This window comes from Oncorhynchus gorbuscha, unplaced genomic scaffold (genome assembly GCF_021184085.1).
Source record: "Oncorhynchus gorbuscha isolate QuinsamMale2020 ecotype Even-year unplaced genomic scaffold, OgorEven_v1.0 Un_scaffold_489, whole genome shotgun sequence".
Taxonomy (NCBI): Eukaryota; Metazoa; Chordata; class Actinopteri; order Salmoniformes; family Salmonidae; genus Oncorhynchus; species Oncorhynchus gorbuscha.
In genome coordinates this window covers 57501-75955 of record NW_025745318.1, presented here as the reverse complement: position 1 = coordinate 75955, position 18455 = coordinate 57501, and the positions used below count along the sequence as shown (strand labels likewise).

The window sequence follows — 18455 nt, the reverse complement described above, 5'->3', positions numbered from 1 at the left end:
AGGAGGAGGAGAGGAGAAGACAGACCTCTAGTGATGGATACTACTGAGGAGGAGGAGGAAGAAGAGAGGAGAAGACTGACCTCGGGTGATGGATACTACTGAGGAGGAGGAGGAGGAGGAGGAGAGGAGAAGACTGACCTCGGGTGATGGATACCACTGAGGAGGAGGAGGAGGAGAGGAGAAGACTGACCTCGGGTGATGGATACTACTGAGGAGGAGGAGGAGGAGAAGACTGACCTCTGGTGACGGATACTACTGAGGAGGAGGAGGAGGAGGAAGAGAGGAGAAGACTGACCTCGGGTGATGGATACTACTGAGGAGGAGGAGGAGGAGGAGGAGAGGAGAAGACTGACCTCGGGTGATGGATACTACTGAGGAGGAGGAGAGGAGAAGACTGACATCGGGTGATGGATACTACTGAGGAGGAGGAGGAGGAGAGGAGAAGACTGACCTCGGGTGATGGATACTACTGAGGAGGAGGAGGAGGAGAGAAGACTGACCTCGGGTGATGGATACTACTGAGGAGGAGGAGGAGGAGAGGAGAAGACTGACCTCTGGTGATGGATACTACTGAGGAGGAGGAGGAGGAGGAGGAGGAGGAGGAGGAGGAGGAGGAGGAGGAGGAGGAGGAGGAGGAGGAGGAGGAGGAGGAGGAGAGGAGAAGACTGACCTCTGGTGATGGATACTACTGAGGAGGAGGAGGAGAGGAGAAGACTGACCTCGGGTGATGGATACTACTGAGGAGGAGGAGGAGAGGGGAAGACTGACCTCTAGTGATGGATACTACTGAGGAGGAGGAGAGGAGAAGACTGACCTCGGGTGATGGATACTACTGAGGAGGAGGAGGAGGAGAGGGGAAGACTGACCTCTGGTGATCTGACGTGGACTTTTAAGCGTCCGGAGCTGTACCCGTTGCCAACGCCGCGCTGGACACCGTTGTGTAAAGACGTGCTGTTGGGGAACGGACCTTTACCAGGGATGAAAGCAACCTCCACCACCGCCTCTTGACTGGAGGGATAGATAGAAGAACATAGAACTTAGCAGTAGAACTTTACAGGATAGATAGAAGAACATAGAACTTAGCAGTGGAACTTTACAGGATAGATAGAAGAACATAGAACTTAGCAGTAGAACTTTACAGGATAGATAAAAGAACATAGAACTTAGCAGTGGAACTTTACATGATAGATAGAAGAACATAGAACTTAGCAGTAGAACTTTACAGGATAGATAGAAGAACATAGAACTTAGCAGTAGAACTTTACAACTTTAGAAATACAGTACTATAAATTATAACTTTAGAAGTATAGAACTATAAATTATAACTTTACAACTTTAGAAGTATAGAACTATAAAGTGTAACTTTACAACTTTAGAAGTATAGAACTATAAAGTATAACTTTAGAAGTATAGAACTATAACTTTACAACTGTAGAAGTATAGAACTATAAAGTATGACTTTACAACTTTGTAAGTATAGAACTATAAAGTATAACTTTACAACTTTAGAAGTATAGAACTATAAAGTATAACTTTACAACTCTAGAAGTATAGAACTATAAAGTATAACTTTAGAAGTATAGAACTATAAAGTATAACTTTAGAAGTATAGAACTATAAAGTATAACTTTAGAAGTATAGAACTATAACCTTACAACTGTAGAAGTATAGAACTATAAAGTATGACTTTACAACTTTGTAAGTATAGAACTATAAAGTATAACTTTACAACTTTAGAAGTATAGAACTATAAAGTATAACTTTACAACTCTAGAAGTATAGAACTATAAAGTATAACTTTAGAAGTATAGAACTATAAAGTATAACTTTAGAAGTATAGAACTATAAAGTATAACCTTAGAAGTATAGAACTATAACTTTACAACTTTAGAAGTATAGAACTATAAAGTATAACTTTACAACTCTAGAAGTATAGAACTATAAAGTATAACTTTAGAAATATAGAACTATAAAGTACAACTTTACAACTTTAGAAGTATAGAACTATATTGTATAACTTTAGAAATATAGAACTATAAAGTATAACTTTAGAAGTATAGAACTATAAAGTATAACTTTAGAAATATAGAACTATAAAGTATAACTTTAGAAGTATAGAACTATAAAGTATAACTTTAGAAATATAGAACTATAAAGTATAACTTTACAACTTTAGAAGTATAGAACTATAAAGTATAACTTTAGAAGTATAGAACTATAAAGTATAACTTTAGAAATATAGAACTATAAAGTATAACTTTAGAAGTATAGAACTATAAAGTATAACTTTAGAAGTATAGAACTATAAAGTACAACTTTACAACTTTAGAAGTATAGAACTATAAAGTATAACTTTACAACTTTGGAACTATAGAACTATAACTTTACAACGTTGTAAGTATAGAACTATAAAGTATAACTTTAGAAGTATAGAACTATAACTTTACAACTTTGGAACTATAGAACTATAACTTTACAACTTTGTAAGTATAGAACTATAAAGTATAACTTTACAACTTCAGAAGTATAGAATTATAAAGTATAACTCTACAACTTTAGAAGTATAGAACTATATAGTATAACTTTAGAAGTATAGAACTATAAAGTACAACTTTACAACTTTAGAAGTATAGAACTATATTGTATAACTTTAGAAATATAGAACTATAAAGTATAACTTTAGAAGTATAGAACTATAAAGTATAACTTTAGAAGTATAGAACTATAAAGTATAACTTTACAACTTTAGAAGTATAGAACTATATAGTATAACTTTAGAAGTATAGAACTATAACCTTACAACTGTAGAAGTATAGAACTATATAGTATAACTTTAGAAGTATATAACTATATAGTATAACTTTAGAAGTATAGAACTATAAAGTATAACTTTACAACTTTAGAAGTATAGAACTATAAAGTATAACTTTACAACTTTAGAAGTATAGAACTATATAGTATAACTTTAGAAGTATAGAACTATAAAGTATAACTTTACAACTTTAGAAGTATAGAACTATATAGTATAACTTTAGAAGTATAGAACTATAAAGTATAACTTTACAACTTTAGAAGTATAGAACTATAAAGTATAACTTTACAACTTTAGAAGTATAGAACTATATAGTATAACTTTAGAAGTATAGAACTATAAAGTATAACTTTACAACTTTAGAAGTATAGAACTATATAGTATAACTCTACAGTTTCAGAAGTATAAAGTATATTATATCTCACATGATTACTTTTGATTTAATCTCACACACAAACACTTCTACCCCCACACAATTCAACCCCAACCCCACACCGTCTGGTATCTCACCTGAATTTGACCTTGTTGACCATGCTCTTAGCCTCCTCGTGGGTCACACCTATCAAGGACTCCTTGTTGATGGCAATGAGCTGATCCCCTGGCCTCAGGCGCCCATCCTGCAAATGGGAGACAGCAGAAAATAAGAATTAGAGAAACGTCATTCTACATGCAATGTGGACATTTGTTTTTGACTTCACACACATAAAAACAGACATTTAAACCTGATCAGGAGAACCTCCTCCTTTAAATAATTCAACAAAACTATACACAAGTGGTGCTTAACGTGTTTAACAGACAGTCCATCAGTAGACTACAGTGTGTAACAGACAGTCCATCAGTTACAAATTAACAACACAGTCCATCAGTAGAAACTCCAGTCCATCAGTAGACTACAGTGTGTAACAGACACAGTCCATCAGTAGACTACAGTGTGTAACAGACACAGTCCATCAGTAGACTACAGTGTGTAACAGACAGTCCATCAGTAGACTACAGTGTGTAACAGACAGTCCATCAGTAGACTACAGTGTGTAACAGACACAGTCCATCAGTAGACTACAGTGTGTAACAGACAGTCCATCAGTAGACTACAGTGTGTAACAGACAGTCCATCAGTAGACTACAGTGTCAGTAGACTACAGTGTGTAACAGACAGTCCACAGTAGACTACTACAGTCCATCAGTAGACTACAGTGTGTAACAGACACAGTCCATCAGTAGACTACAGTGTACAGTGTGTAACAGTCCATCAGACAGTCCATCAGTAGACTACAGTGTGTAACAGACAGTCCATCAGTAGACTACAGTGTGTAACAGACAGTCCATCAGTAGACTACAGTAGACAGTCCATCAGTAGACTACAGTGTAACAGACAGTCCATCAGTAGACTACAGTGTGTAACAGACAGTCCATCAGTAGACTACAGTGTGTAACAGACAGTCCATCAGTAGACTACAGTGTGTAACAGACAGTCCATCAGTAGACTACAGTGTGTAACAGACAGTCCATCAGTAGACTACAGTGTGTAACAGACAGTCCATCAGTAGACTACAGTGTGTAACAGACAGTCCATCAGTAGACTACAGTGTGTAGACTACAGTAACAGACAGTCCATCAGTAGACTACAGTGTGTAACAGACAGTCCATCAGTAGACTACAGTGTGTAACAGACAGTCCATCAGTAGACTCCACACTGTGTAACAGACAGTCCATCAGTAGACTACAGTGTGTAACAGACAGTCCATCAGTAGACTACAGTGTGTAACAGACAGTCCATCAGTAGAACAGTGTGTAACAGACAGTCCATCAGTAGACTACAGTGTGTAACAGACAGTCCATCAGTAGACTACAGTGTGTAACAGACAGTCCATCAGTAGACTACAGTGTGTAACAGACAGTCCATCAGTAGACTACAGTGTGTAACAGACAGTCCATCAGTAGACTACAGTGTGTAACAGACAGTCCATCAGTAGACTACAGTGTGTAACAGACAGTGTAGAACAGACAGTCCATCAGTAGACTACAGTGTGTAACAGACAGTGTAGACTACAGTGTGTAACATACAGTCCATCAGTAGACTACAGTGTGTAACAGACAGTCCATCAGTAGACTACAGTGTGTAACAGACAGTCCCAGTCTACAGTGTAACAGACAGTCCATCAGTGTGTAACAGACAGTCCATCAGTAACAGACAGTCCATCAGTAGACTACAGTGTGTAACAGACAGTCCATCAGTAGACTACAGTGTGTAACAGACAGTCCATCAGTAGACTACAGTGTGTAACAGACAGTCCATCAGTAGACTACAGTGTGTAACAGACAGTCCATCAGTAGACATACAGGCCAGAGCAGACAGACAGAGCAGACACACAGGCCAGACCAGACCAGAGCAGACAGACAGACAGAGTAGACAGACAGGTCAGAGCAGACAGACAGGTCAGAGCAGACAGACAGAACAGACAGACAGGCCAGACCAGAGCAGACAGACAGAGCAGACAGACAGGTCAGAGCAGACAGACAGGCCAGACCAGACCAGAGCAGACAGACAGAGCAGACAGACAGGCCAGACCAGACCAGAGCAGACAGACAGAGCAGACAGACAGGCCAGACCAGACCAGAGCAAACAGACAGAGCAGACAGACAGGTCAGAGCAGACAGACAGGCCAGACCAGAGCAGACAGACAGAGCAGACAGACAGGTCAGAGCAGAGCAGACGATGCAGGTGTCCTGTTCTACATGATGCTGCATGTTGGCACAATGTGAGCAGAGGGCAGCCTTTCCAACAGCTAGAACGGCCAACACATCACATCAGCAGTAATATGAGAATTCTCTCTCCACTGTCATTAACCGTCAGGGACACCCCAGGAGGCAGGAGGGGAGCGGTCTAATGGAATATAGAACCTTCTAGCATCCCAATGTCTAGGCTCTATGGAACCTTCTAGCATCAGAATGTTTAGGTTCTATGAAATCTTCTAGAATCACAACAGTAAGGTTCTATGGAACCTTCTAGAATCAGAACACCCAGGTTCTATGGAACCTTGTAGAATCAGAACGTTTAGGTTCTATGGAACCTTCAAGAATCTGAATGTTTAGGTGCTATGGAACCTTCTAGAATCACAGCATCCAGGTTCTATGGAACCTTCTAGAATCAGAATGTTTAGGTTCTATGGAACCTTCTAGAATCAGAACATTTAGGTTCTATGGAACCTTCTAGAATCAGAACACCCAGGTTCTATGGAACCTTCTAGAATCTGAATGTTTTGGTGCTATGGAACCTTCTAGAATCAGAACATTCAGGAAAACAACTGAAAAATCTATGTCAGAGCAGAGAGCCTCTGATCCTTCTACATCCCATTACATGGCTTTGGAAAATATACATGACACACAAGATTAAGAGACCAGCAGGACAGAGACAGGATTGGGATGAGGAGAGGGTGGGCTGTTTCCATACAAGAGAACATCTCTATGACTGTCATACCACCAACCAAGAGTTACATGCACACACACACACACACACAGTTTTACTGTAAGAGAGAACGCTCATCTGAGCTCCTCTCACATCGTGTACTGTAGGTCTTTAAAACGAGGCAGACATTGTGTTGGGGTTATTTTTAAGGTGCTTAGACTGGGGATGATTCATTAGCTGAGGAAACGAGCTGCTGTATATTTGACTGTTTGATGACTAGGATTTGGTTCAACAGCCTCTTAGGAGTCACTACATTTAACATCATGTACCCTGTTGTTTCACAGTATTTCACAAGGACACCACTAACAGTAGCTAAGCCTCCCATTCTGGGGGAATGTTGACAGTTGAAAGGGGATTTTAGTTGCTGCACATGTACTTTCCCAGCAGCGTACCACCCTACATCCCACTGCTGGCTTGCCCTGAAGCTAAGCAGGGTTGGTCCTGGATGGGAGACCAGATGCTGCTGGAAGTGGTGTTGGAGGGCCAATAGGAGGCACTCTTTCCTCTGGTTCCCCCAAAAATATCTCAATCCCCCAGGGCAGTGATTAGGGACATTGTCCTGTGTAAGGTGCTGTCTTTCAGATGGGACGTTAAACCGGTGTCCTGACTCTCTGTGGTCACTAAAGATCCCAGGGCATGTATTGTAAGAGTAAGGGGTGTTAACCCCAGTGTCCTGGTTAAATTCCCGATCTGGTCCTCGTACCATCACGGCCACCTAATCATCCCCAGCTTACAATTGGCTCGTTCAATTGCCATGGCTGTGTTCTCTGTGGTTCTGGGCCTGCCGTGGCTGTGTGATTCTGGGCCTGCCGTGGCTGTGTGATTCTGGGCCTGCCGTGTCTGTGTGCTGTGTGGTCCTGGGCCTGCCGTGTCTGTGTGCTGTGTGGTTCTGGGGCTGTGTGGTCCTGGGCCTGCCGTGTCTGTGTGCTGTGTGGTCCTGGGCCTGCCGTGGCTGTGTGCTGTGTGGTCCTGGGCCTGCCGTGTCTGTGTGCTGTGTGGTTCTGGGGCTGTGTGCTCTGTAGTTCTGTGCTCTGTAGTTCTGTGCTCTGCCACCACTGTGTCATGGTTAGGAAACTGTCTGGCTCTGTAGTTCTGTGCTCTGCCACCACTGTGTCATGGTTAGGAAACTGTCTGGCTCTGTAGTTCTGTGCTCTGTGCTCTGTAGTTCTGTGCTCTGTAGTTCTGTGCTCTGTGCTCTGCCACCACTGTGTCATGGTTAGGAAACTGTCTGGCTCTGTAGTTCTGTGCTCTGTAGTTCTGTGCTCTGTAGTTCTGTGCTCTGTAGTTCTGTGCTCTGTGCTCTGCCACCACTGTGTCATGGTTAGGAAACTGTCTGGCTCTGTAGTTCTGTGCTCTGTAGTTCTGTGCTCTGTAGTTCTGTGCTCTGTAGTTCTGTGCTCTGTAGTTCTGTGCTCTGTGCTCTGCCACCACTGTGTCATGGTTAGGAAACTGTCTGGCTCTGTAGTTCTGTGCTCTGTAGTTCTGTGCTCTGCCACCACTGTGTCATGGTTAGGAAACTGTCTGGCTCTGTAGTTCTGTGCTCTGCCACCACTGTGTCATGGTTAGGAAACTGTCTGGCTCTGTAGTTCTGTGCTCTGTAGTTCTGTGCTCTGCCACCACTGTGTCATGGTTAGGAAACTGTCTGGCTCTGTAGTTCTGTGCTCTGCCACCACTGTGTCATGGTTAGGAAACTGTCTGGCTCTGTAGTTCTGTGCTCTGTAGTTCTGTGCTCTGCCACCACTGTGTCATGGTTAGGAAACTGTCTGGCTCTGTAGTTCTGTGCTCTGCCACCACTGTGTCATGGTTAGGAAACTGTCTGGCTCTGTAGTTCTGTGCTCTGTGCTCTGTAGTTCTGTGCTCTGTAGTTCTGTGCTCTGTAGTTCTGTGCTCTGTGCTCTGCCACCACTGTGTCATGGTTAGGAAACTGTCTGGCTCTGTAGTTCTGTGCTCTGTAGTTCTGTGCTCTGTAGTTCTGTGCTCTGTGCTCTGTGCTCTGCCACCACTGTGTCATGGTTAGGAAACTGTCTGGCTCTGTAGTTCTGTGCTCTGTGCTCTGCCACCACTGTGTCATGGTTAGGAAACTGTCTGGCTCTGTAGTTCTGTGCTCTGTAGTTCTGTGCTCTGTAGTTCTGTGCTCTGTAGTTCTGTGCTCTGCCACCACTGTGTCATGGTTAGGAAACTGTCTGGCTCTGTACAGTGTTTCCCAGACTTGGTCCAAACAAACACACCTCATTCAACTCATTGAGGCTTGATGATTAGTTGACCAGTTGAATCAGGTGTGCTTGTCCAGGGTTACAATAACAATGTGTTCTGATGGGGTACTGGAGGACCAGGGTTACAATAACAATGTGTTCTGATGGGGTACTGGAGGACCAGGGTTACAATAACAATGTGTTCTGATGGGGTACTGGAGGACCAGGTTACAATAACAATGTGTTCTGATGGGGTTGGAGGACCAGGGTTACAATAACAATGTGTTCTGATGGGGTACTGGAGGACCAGGGTTTGAGGACCAATGGTTCTGGTGGTACTGTAGGACCAGGGTTGGTGGTACTGTAGGACCAGGGTTGATGTGGTACTGGAGGACCAGGGCTGGGCTGTTGGGGATACTGGAGGACCAGGGTTGGGGGTACTGGAGGACCAGGGTTGGGGGTACTGGAGGACCAGGGTTGGGGGTACTGGAGGACCAGGGTTGGTGGTACTGGAGGACCAGAGTTGTTGGGGGTACTGGAGGACCAGGGTTGGTGGTACTGTAGGACCAGGGTTGGGCTGTTGGGGGTACTGGAGGACCAGGGTTGGTGGTACTGGAGGACCAGGGTTGGGGGTACTGGAGGACCAGGGTTGGTGGTAGGACTGGAGGACCAGGGTTGGGGGTACTGGAGGACCAGGGTTGGGGGTACTGGAGGACCAGGGTTGGTGGTACTGGAGGACCAGGGTTGGGCTGGAGGACCAGGGTGGGGGTACTGGAGGACCAGGGTTGGTGGTACTGGAGGACCAGGGTTGGGCTGTTGGTGGTACTGGAGGACCAGCTTTGGAGGTACTGGAGGAACCAGGGTTGGGGGTACTGGATGACCAGGGTTGGTGGTACTGGAGGACCAAGGTTGGGGGTACTGGAGGACCAGGGTTGGGGGTACTGGAGGACCAGGGTTGGTGGTACTGGAGGACCAGGGTTGGGGGTACTGGAGGACCAGGGTTGGTGGTACTGTAGGACCAGGGTTGGGCTGTTGGGGGTACTGGAGGACCAGGGTTGGTGATACTGGAGGACCAGGGTTGGGGGTACTGGAGGACCAGGGTTGGGGGTACTGGAGGACCAGGGTTGGGGGTACTGGAGGACCAGGGTTGGGGGTACTGGAGGACCAGGGTTGGGGGTACTGGAGGACCAGGGTTGGTGGTACTGTAGGACCAGGGTTGGGCTGGTGGGGGTACTGGAGGACCAGGGTTGGTGGTACTGGAGGACCAGGGTTGGGCTGTTGGTGGTACTGGAGGACCAGGGTTGGAGGTACTGGAGGAACCAGGGTTGGGGGTACTGGATGACCAGGGTTGGTGGTACTGGAGGACCAGGGTTGGGGGTACTGGAGGACCAGGGTTGGGGGTACTGGAGAACCATGGTTGGGGGTACTGGAGGACCAGGGTTGGGGGTACTGGAGGACCAGGGTTGGGGGTACTGGAGGACCAGGGTTGGTGGTACTGGAGGACCAGGGTTGGGGGTACTGGAGGACCAGGGTTGGGGGTACTGGAGGACCAGGGTTGGTGGTACTGGAGGACCAGGGTTGGGGGTACTGGATGACCAGGGTTGGAAAACACTGATATAGAACAAAGATATCAGGTGACAGAGTTGCAGCACTATGTATGTATGTATGTATGTATGTATGTATGTATGTATGTATGTATGTATGTATGTATGTATGTATGTATGTATGTATGTATGTATGTATGTATGTATGTATGTATGTATGTATGTATGTATGTATGTATGTATGTATGTATGTATGTATGTATGTATGTATGTATGTATGTATGTACAGTGGGGCAAAAAAGTATTTAGTCAGCCACCAACTGTCCAAGTTCTCTTACTTAAAAAGATGAGATTTTCATCATAGGTACACTTCAACTATGACAGGCAAATTGAGAAGAAAAAAAATCCAGAAAATCACATTGTAGTATTTTTAATGAATTTATTTGCAAATTATGGTGGAAAATAAGTATTTGGTCACCTACAAACAAGCAAGATTTCTGGCTCTCACAAACCTGTAACTTCTTATTTAAGAGGCTCCTCTGTCCTCCACTCGTTACCTGTATTAATGGCACCTGTTTGAACTTGTTATCAGTATAAAAGACACCTGTCCACCAAAAAGTTATATTTTGGTTTGTCATGCACAAAGTAGATGTCCTAACAGATTTGCCAAAACTATAGTTTGTTAACCAAAAATTTGTGGAGTGGTTGAAAAACGAGTTTTAATGACTCCAACCTAAGTGTAGGTAAACTTCCGACTTCATCTGTATCTCTATCTCTCTATTTACAGTAATTATTCAGTGTCCTCAGTAATTATTGGGACAGTGAAGCATGATCTTTTCTTATGGCTCTATACTTCAAAAGGTTGGATTTGAAATCAGACAATGACTATGAGTTAAAGTGCAGACTGTCAGCTTTCATTTGAGGGTATTTAAATCCATATCGGGTGAACCGTTTAGAAATGACAGCATTGTTTTGTACATAGTCACCCCATCTATCACACTGCAGGTGAAAGGTGCAGCATGGACAAGCCTTCCCATCCTGCCCACCCCATCCTCCCCCTCCATTAGTGTCAGCATTCCAGAGAGGTTTGGAATATGGACAACCCTCATCTATTCCCTCACACCATCCCCTGCCCCATCCTCCCCTTCTCCTCTCACCTCTTCCTATCAGTGTCATATTTCTGGGAGTGGGCAGATGGGGGACAGGACAGAGAGTATTTTGGGGGTGGTAGAGGCTAGATGGTAGTGAGGTAGAGGTCAGGGGAACAGGGAGTATGGTGGGGTGGTAGAGGCTAGATGGTAGGGAGGTAGAGGTCAGGGAGTGTTGTGGGGGTGGTAGAGGCTAGATGGTAGGGAGGTAGAGGTCAGGGAGTGTTGTGAAGGTGGTAGAGGCTAGATGGTAGGGAGGTAGAGGTCAGGGGGACAGGAAGTGCTGTGGGGTGGTAGAGGCTAGATGGTAGGGAGGTAGAGGTCAGGGGAACAGGGAGTGCTTTGGGGGTGGTAGAGGCTAGATGGTAGGGAGGTAGAGGTCAGGGAGTGCTTTGGGGGTGGTAGAGGCTAGATGGTAGGGAGGTAGAGGTCAGGGGAACAGGGAGTGCTTTGGGGGTGGTAGAGGCTAGATGGTAGGGAGGTAGAGGTCAGGGGAACAGGGAGTGCTGTGGGGGTGGTAGAGGCTAGATGGTAGGGAGGTAGAGGTCAGGGGACAGGAAGTGCTGGGGGTGGTAGAGGCTAGATGGTAGGGAGGTAAAGGTCAGGGGACAGGAAGTGCTGTGGGGTGGTAGAGGCTAGATGGTAGAAGTCAGGGAAACAAGGAGTGTTGTGGGGGTGGTAGAGGCTAGATGGTAGGGAGGTAGAGGTCAGGGGACAGGAAGTGCTGTGGGGGTGGTAGAGGCTAGATGGTAGAGGTCAGGGGAACAAGGAGTGTTGGGGGGGTGGTAGAGGCTAGATGGTAGGGAGGTAGAGGTCAGGGGAACAGGGTGATGGCCTACGTAAGCAGAGTCCTAAAGGGCTGACCTTCACAGTCTGTGTGTCTGTCCTGTCCTGCTGTCCTGTCCTGCTGCTCAGGGGACTGAGCAGCAGGACAGCAGGACTCGTCCCCTCCACACTTGAGCTAATGGGGAAGCAGTCTGCATCACTTTATCTCTCTCTCTCTAACCCTCTCCATCCCCCCGTCTCTCTCCATCCCACTGTATCCACCTTGCTCTTTTTCTTCACCTCTGTCTGTCTGTCTGTCTGTCTGTCTGTCTGTCTGTCTGTCTGTCTGTCTGTCTGTCTGTCTGTCTGTCTGTCTGTCTGTCTGTCTGTCTGTCTGTCTGTCTGTCTGTCTGTCTGTCTCTCTCTCTCTCTCTCTCTCTGTCTCTCTGTCTCTCTGTCTCTCTGTCTCTCTCTCTCTCTCTCTCTCGCCCTCTCTAGCTCTGTTTCTAGCTTTGTCTCTCTGTCTCTATCTAGCGTTGTCTCTCTGTCTCTGGCTGTTGACCATGTCTAATGTAACTCAATTTCTGACTACAGTATCTGTATGAGGTGAATTTATGAGAAGGGGTTCTCCACTGGTACCCTGTTCTTTTAGGATGGATCTCATTGGTGACTTACCCTGTGGCAGTCTCCCCCAGACAGAACCTCCTGGATGAAGACCGCCGGGCCGTCCGGTCTATTGGAGCCTCCGCCGATGGTGATGCCCAGACTAGAGGAGCGGGCTACAGAGATCAGCTGGATCACACCCTCTCCTGGGTGACTGGAGACAGGAGGAGGAGACAGGTGAACTGACAGGTGAACTGACAGGTGAACTAACAGGTGAACTAACAGGTGAACTAACAGGTGAACTAACAGGTGAACTGACAGGTGAACTGACAGGTGAACTAACAGGTTAACTGACAGGTGAACTAACAGGTGAACTGACAGGTGAACTGACAGGTGAACTGACAGGTGAACTAACAGGTGAACTGACAGGTGAACTGACAGGTGAACTAACAGGTGAACTGACAGGTGAACTGACAGGTGAACTGACAGGTGAACTGACAGGTGAACTAACAGGTGAACTAACAGGTGAACTAACAGGTGAACTGACAGGTGAACTGACAGGTGAACTGACAGGTGAACTGACAGGTGAACTGACAGGTGAACTAACAGGTGAACTGACAGGTGAACTAATAGATGAACTGACTGTACAACCCATTTATATGGTAGATACATCAACATCAATGGTTGAACTGTACTATATTGTAGTGAGATTAACTCCTGGCCTCCTTGTCAAGAGGTTTGGATCTCTTGGCGTAGCGGCTAAGGTGTTGGGTTGACAGTCCCTGGACCCGGTTGAGTCCCAGTCGGGGCTACCCCCTGAATTAGCTACAATAGCTATACCTGAGGGAGCGCAGTAGAGGGTTGTTGTAGGTGCTCTGAGACCCAGCAGGACTCAAAAGCAAAGGACTCTGGGAGCGTGACGAGGACCCGGACGATGTACTGTCCAGATATCTGCCTGCTTAGAAAGGGGGAGAGACAGGTAACAGTTAGAGACAGGGAACAGTTAGAGACAGGTAACAGTTAGAGACAGGTAACAGTTAGAGACAGGTAACAGTTAGAGACAGGTAACAGTTAGAGACGGGTAACAGTTAGAGACGGGGAACAGTTAGAGACGGGGAACAGTTAGAGACGGGGAACAGTTAGAGACAGGTAACAGTTAGAGACAGGTAACAGTTAGAGACAGGGAACAGTTAGAGACAGGGAACAGTAAGAGACAGGGAACAGTTGGAGACAGGGAACAGTTAGAGACAGGTAACAGTTAGAGACAGGTAACAGTTGGAGACAGGGAACAGTTAGAGACAGGTAACAGTTAGAGACAGGTAACAGTTAGAGACAGGGAACAGTTAGAGACAAGGAACAGTTAGAGACAGGTAATAGTTAGAGACAGGTAACAGTTAGAGACAGATAACAGTTAGAGACTGGGAACAACTAGAGACAGGTAACAGTTAGAGACAGATAACAGTTAGAGACTGGGAACAACTAGAGACAGGGAACAGTTAGAGACAGATAACAGTTAGAGACTGGGAACAACTAGAGACAGGGAACAGTTAGAGACAGATAACAGTTAGAGACTGGGAACAACTAGAGACAGGTAACAGTTAGAGACAGGTAACAGTTAGAGACAGGTAACAGAGACAGGTAACCGTTAGAGACAGGTAACCGTTAGAGACAGGTAACCGTTAGAGATAGGTAACAGAGACAGGTAACAGTTAGAGACAGGTAACAGAGACAGGTAACAGTTAGAGATAGGTAACAGAGACAGGTTACAGTTAGAGACAGGTAACAGAGACAGGTAACAGTTAGAGACAGGTAACAGAGACAGGTAAGAGTTAGAGACAGGTAACAGAGACGGGTAACAGTTAGAGACAGGTAACAGTTAGAGATAGGTAACAGAGACAGGTAACAGTTAGAGACAGGTAACAGTTAGAGACAGGTAACAGTTAGAGACAGGGAACAGTTAGAGACAGGTAACAGTTAGAGACAGGTAACAGTTAGAGATAGGTAACAGAGACAGGTAACAGTTAGAGACAGGTAACAGAGACAGGTAACAGTTAGAGACAGGTAACAGTTAGAGACAGGGAACAGTTAGAGACAGGGAACAGTTAGAGACAGGGAACAGTTAGAGACAGGTAACAGAGACAGGTAACAGTTAGAGACAGGGAACAGTTAGAGACAGGTAACAGTTAGAGACAGGGAACAGAGACAGGTAACAGTTAGAGACAGGTAACAGTTAGAGACAGGGAACAGTAAGAGACAGGGAACAGTTAGAGACAGGGAACAGTTAGAGACAGGTAACAGTTAGAGACAGGTAACAGTTAGAGACAGGGAACAGTTAGAGACAGGGAACAGTTAGAGACAGGGAACAGTTAGAGACAGGGAACAGTTAGAGACAGGGAACAGTTAGAGACAGATAACAGTTAGAGACTGGGAACAACTAGAGACAGGTAACAGTTAGAGACAGATAACAGTTAGAGACAGGGAACAGTTAGAGACAGGTAACAGAGACAGGTAACAGTTAGAGATAGGTAACAGAGACAGGTTACAGTTAGAGACAGGTAACAGAGACAGGTAACAGTTAGAGACAGGTAACAGAGACAGGTAACAGTTAGAGACAGGTAACAGAGACGGGTAACAGTTAGAGACAGGTAACGGAGACAGGTAACAGTTAGAGACAGGTAACAGAGACGGGTAACAGTTAGAAACAGGTAACAGTTAGAGACAGGTAACAGTTAGAGATAGGTAACAGAGACAGGTAACAGTTAGAGACAGGTAACAGAGACAGGTAACAGTTAGAGACAGGGAACAGTTAGAGACAGGGAACAGTTAGAGACAGGGAACAGAGACAGGTAACAGTTAGAGATAGGTAACAGAGACAGGTAACAGAGACAGGTAACAGAGACAGGGAACAGAGACAGGGAACAGTTAGAGACAGGGAACAGTTAGAGACAGGTAACAGTTAGAGACAGGGAACAGAGACAGGTAACGGTTAGAGACAGGGAACAGTTAGAGACAGGGAACAGTTAGAGACAGGGAACAGTTAGAGACAGGGAACAGTTAGAGACAGATAACAGTTAGAGACTGGGAACAACTAGAGACAGGTAACAGTTAGAGACAGATAACAGTTAGAGACAGGGAACAGTTAGAGACAGGGAACAGTAAGAGACAGGGAACAACTAGAGACAGGGAACAGTTAGAGACAGATAACAGTTAGAGACTGGGAACAGTTAGAGACAGGGAACAACTAGAGACAGGTAACAGTTAGAGACAGATAACAGTTAGAGATGGGTAACAGTTAGAGACAGGTAACAGTTAGAGACAGGTAACAGTTAGAGACAGGTAACAGTTAGAGACAGGTAACAGAGACAGGTAACAGTTAGAGATAGGTAACAGAGACAGGTAACAGTTAGAGACAGGTAACAGTTAGAGATAGGTAACAGAGACAGGTTACAGTTAGAGACAGGTAACAGAGACAGGTAACAGTTAGAGACAGGTAACAGAGACAGGTAACAGTTAGAGATAGGTAACAGAGACAGGTAACAGTTAGAGACAGGTAACAGAGACAGGTAACAGTTAGAGACAGGTAACAGTTAGAGACAGGTAACAGTTAGAGACAGGGAACAGTTAGAGACAGGGAACAGTTAGAGACAGGGAACAGTTAGAGACAGGTAACAGTTAGAGATAGGTAACAGAGACAGGTAACAGTTAGAGACAGGTAACAGAGACAGGTAACAGTTAGAGACAGGTAACAGTTAAGAGACAGGTAACAGTTAAGAGACAGGTAACAGTTAAGAGACAGGTAACAGTTAAGAGACAGGGAACAGTTAAGAGACAGGGAACAGTTAGAGACAGGGAACAGAGAAAGGGAACAGTTAGAGACAGGGAACAGAGACAGGTAACAGTTAGAGACAGGGAACAGTTAGAGACAGGGAACAGTTAGAGACAGGGAACAGTTAGAGACAGGGAACAGTTAGAGACTGGGAACAACTAGAGACAGGTAACAGTTACAGACAGATAACAGTTAGAGACAGGGAACAGTTAGAGACAGGGAACAGTTAGAGACAGGGAACAGTAAGAGACAGGTAACAGTTAGAGACAGGTAACAGTTAGAGACAGGTAACAGTTAAGAGACATGTAACAGTTAGAGACAGAGAACAGTAAGAGACAGGTAACAGTTAAGAGACAGGTAACAGTTAAGAGACAGGTAACAGTTAAGAGACAGGTAACAGTTAAGAGACAGGTAACAGTTAGAGATAGGTAACAGAGACAGGTAACAGTTAGAGACAGGTAACAGAGACAGGTAACAGTTAGAGACAGGTAACAGTTAGAGACAGGTAACAGTTAAGAGACAGGTAACAGTTAAGAGACAGGTAACAGTTAAGAGACAGGTAACAGTTAAGAGAAAGGTAACAGTTAGAGACAGGTAACAGTTAGAGATAGGTAACAGAGACAGGTAACAGTTAGAGACAGGTAACAGTTAGAGACAGGTAACAGTTAAGAGACAGGTAACAGTTAAGAGACAGGTAACAGTTAAGAGACAGGTAACAGTTAAGAGACAGGTGACAGTTAAGAGACAGGTAACAGTTAAGAGACAGGTAACAGTTAGAGACAGGGAACAGTAAGAGACAGGTAACAGTTAAGAGACAGGTAACAGTTAAGAGACATGTAACAGTTAAGAGACAGGTAACAGTTAGAGACAGGTAATAGTTAAGAGACAGGTAACAGTTAGAGACAGGGAACAGTTAGAGACAGGTAACAGTTAGAGACAGGTAATAGTTAGAGACAGGTAACAGTTAAGAGACAGGTAACAGTTAGAGACAGGGAACAGTTAGAGAAAGGGAACAGTTAGAGACAGGGTACAGTTAGAGACAGGGAACAGTTAGAGACAGGGAACAGTTAGAGACAGGTAACAGTTAGAGACAGGTAATAGTTAAGAGACAGGTAACAGTTAAGAGACAGGTAACAGTTAGAGACAGGTAATAGTTAAGAGACAGGGAACAGTTAGAGACAGGTAACAGTTAGAGACAGGTAACAGTTAGAGACAGGTAACAGTTAAGAGACAGGTAACAGTTAAGAGACAGGTAACAGTTAGAGACAGGGAACAGTTAGAGACAGGGAACAGTTAGAGACAGGGAACAGTTAGAGACAGGTAACAGTTAGAGACAGGTAATAGTTAAGAGACAGGTAACAGTTAAGAGACAGGGAACAGTTAGAGACAGGGAACAGTTAGAGACAGGTAACAGTTAGAGACAGGGAACAGTAAGAGACAGGGAACAGTTAGAGACAGGTAACAGTTAAGAGACAGGTAACAGTTAGAGACAGGGAACAGTTAGAGAAAGGGAACAGTTAGAGACAGGGAACAGTTAGAGACAGGTAACAGTTAGAGAAAGGGAACAGTTAGAGACAGGGAACAGTTAGAGACAGGTAACAGTTAAGAGACAGGTAACAGGGTCTTGTGATGCGAACAGGAAATAGAGGGGAGAGGGAGACAGGACATATGCCGTATTTGTGGGGGTTATACCATGTTGAAATAGAGGGGGAGACAGGACATATACCGTATTTGTGGGGTTATACCATGTTGAAATAGAGGGGGAGACAGGACATATACCGTATTTGTGGGGTTATACCATGTTGAAATAGAGGGGAGACAGGACATATACCGTATTTGTGGGGGTTATACCATGTTGAAATAGAGGGGGGAGACAGGACATATACCGTATTTGTGGGGGTTATACCATGTTGAAATAGAGGGGGAAGACAGGACATACCATGTGGACATAGAGGGAGGAGGGAGGTCCTACCATGCTGGATGGGAGAGTTGTGTAATACCATGTGGACATGGAGGGAGGAGGGAGGTCCTACCATGCTGGATGGGAGAGTTGTGTAATACCATGTGGACATGGAGGGAGGAGGGAGGTCCTACCATGC

At 45.0% G+C, this 18455-nt stretch overlaps 1 protein-coding gene across 6 annotated transcripts in view; it reads right to left on the bottom strand.

Annotated features, from left to right (window-relative positions):
- LOC124018369 (syntaxin-binding protein 4-like) overlaps window positions 1-18455 on the bottom strand; it is a 119184-nt gene that overhangs the window by 44587 nt on the left and 56142 nt on the right. For 5 of the 6 annotated variants that reach the window (XM_046333648.1, XM_046333649.1, XM_046333646.1 and 2 more), the window contains exons 7-10: window positions 13371-13488; window positions 12603-12744; window positions 3323-3429; window positions 867-1008 (exon numbers count right to left, since the gene is read on the bottom strand). In XM_046333648.1, the coding sequence (XP_046189604.1) occupies window positions 867-1008; window positions 3323-3429; window positions 12603-12744; window positions 13371-13488 (509 nt within the window). The remainder of the gene's footprint in view (window positions 1-866; window positions 1009-3322; window positions 3430-12602; window positions 12745-13370; window positions 13489-18455) is intronic. The other variant, XM_046333647.1, reaches the window with a different exon arrangement.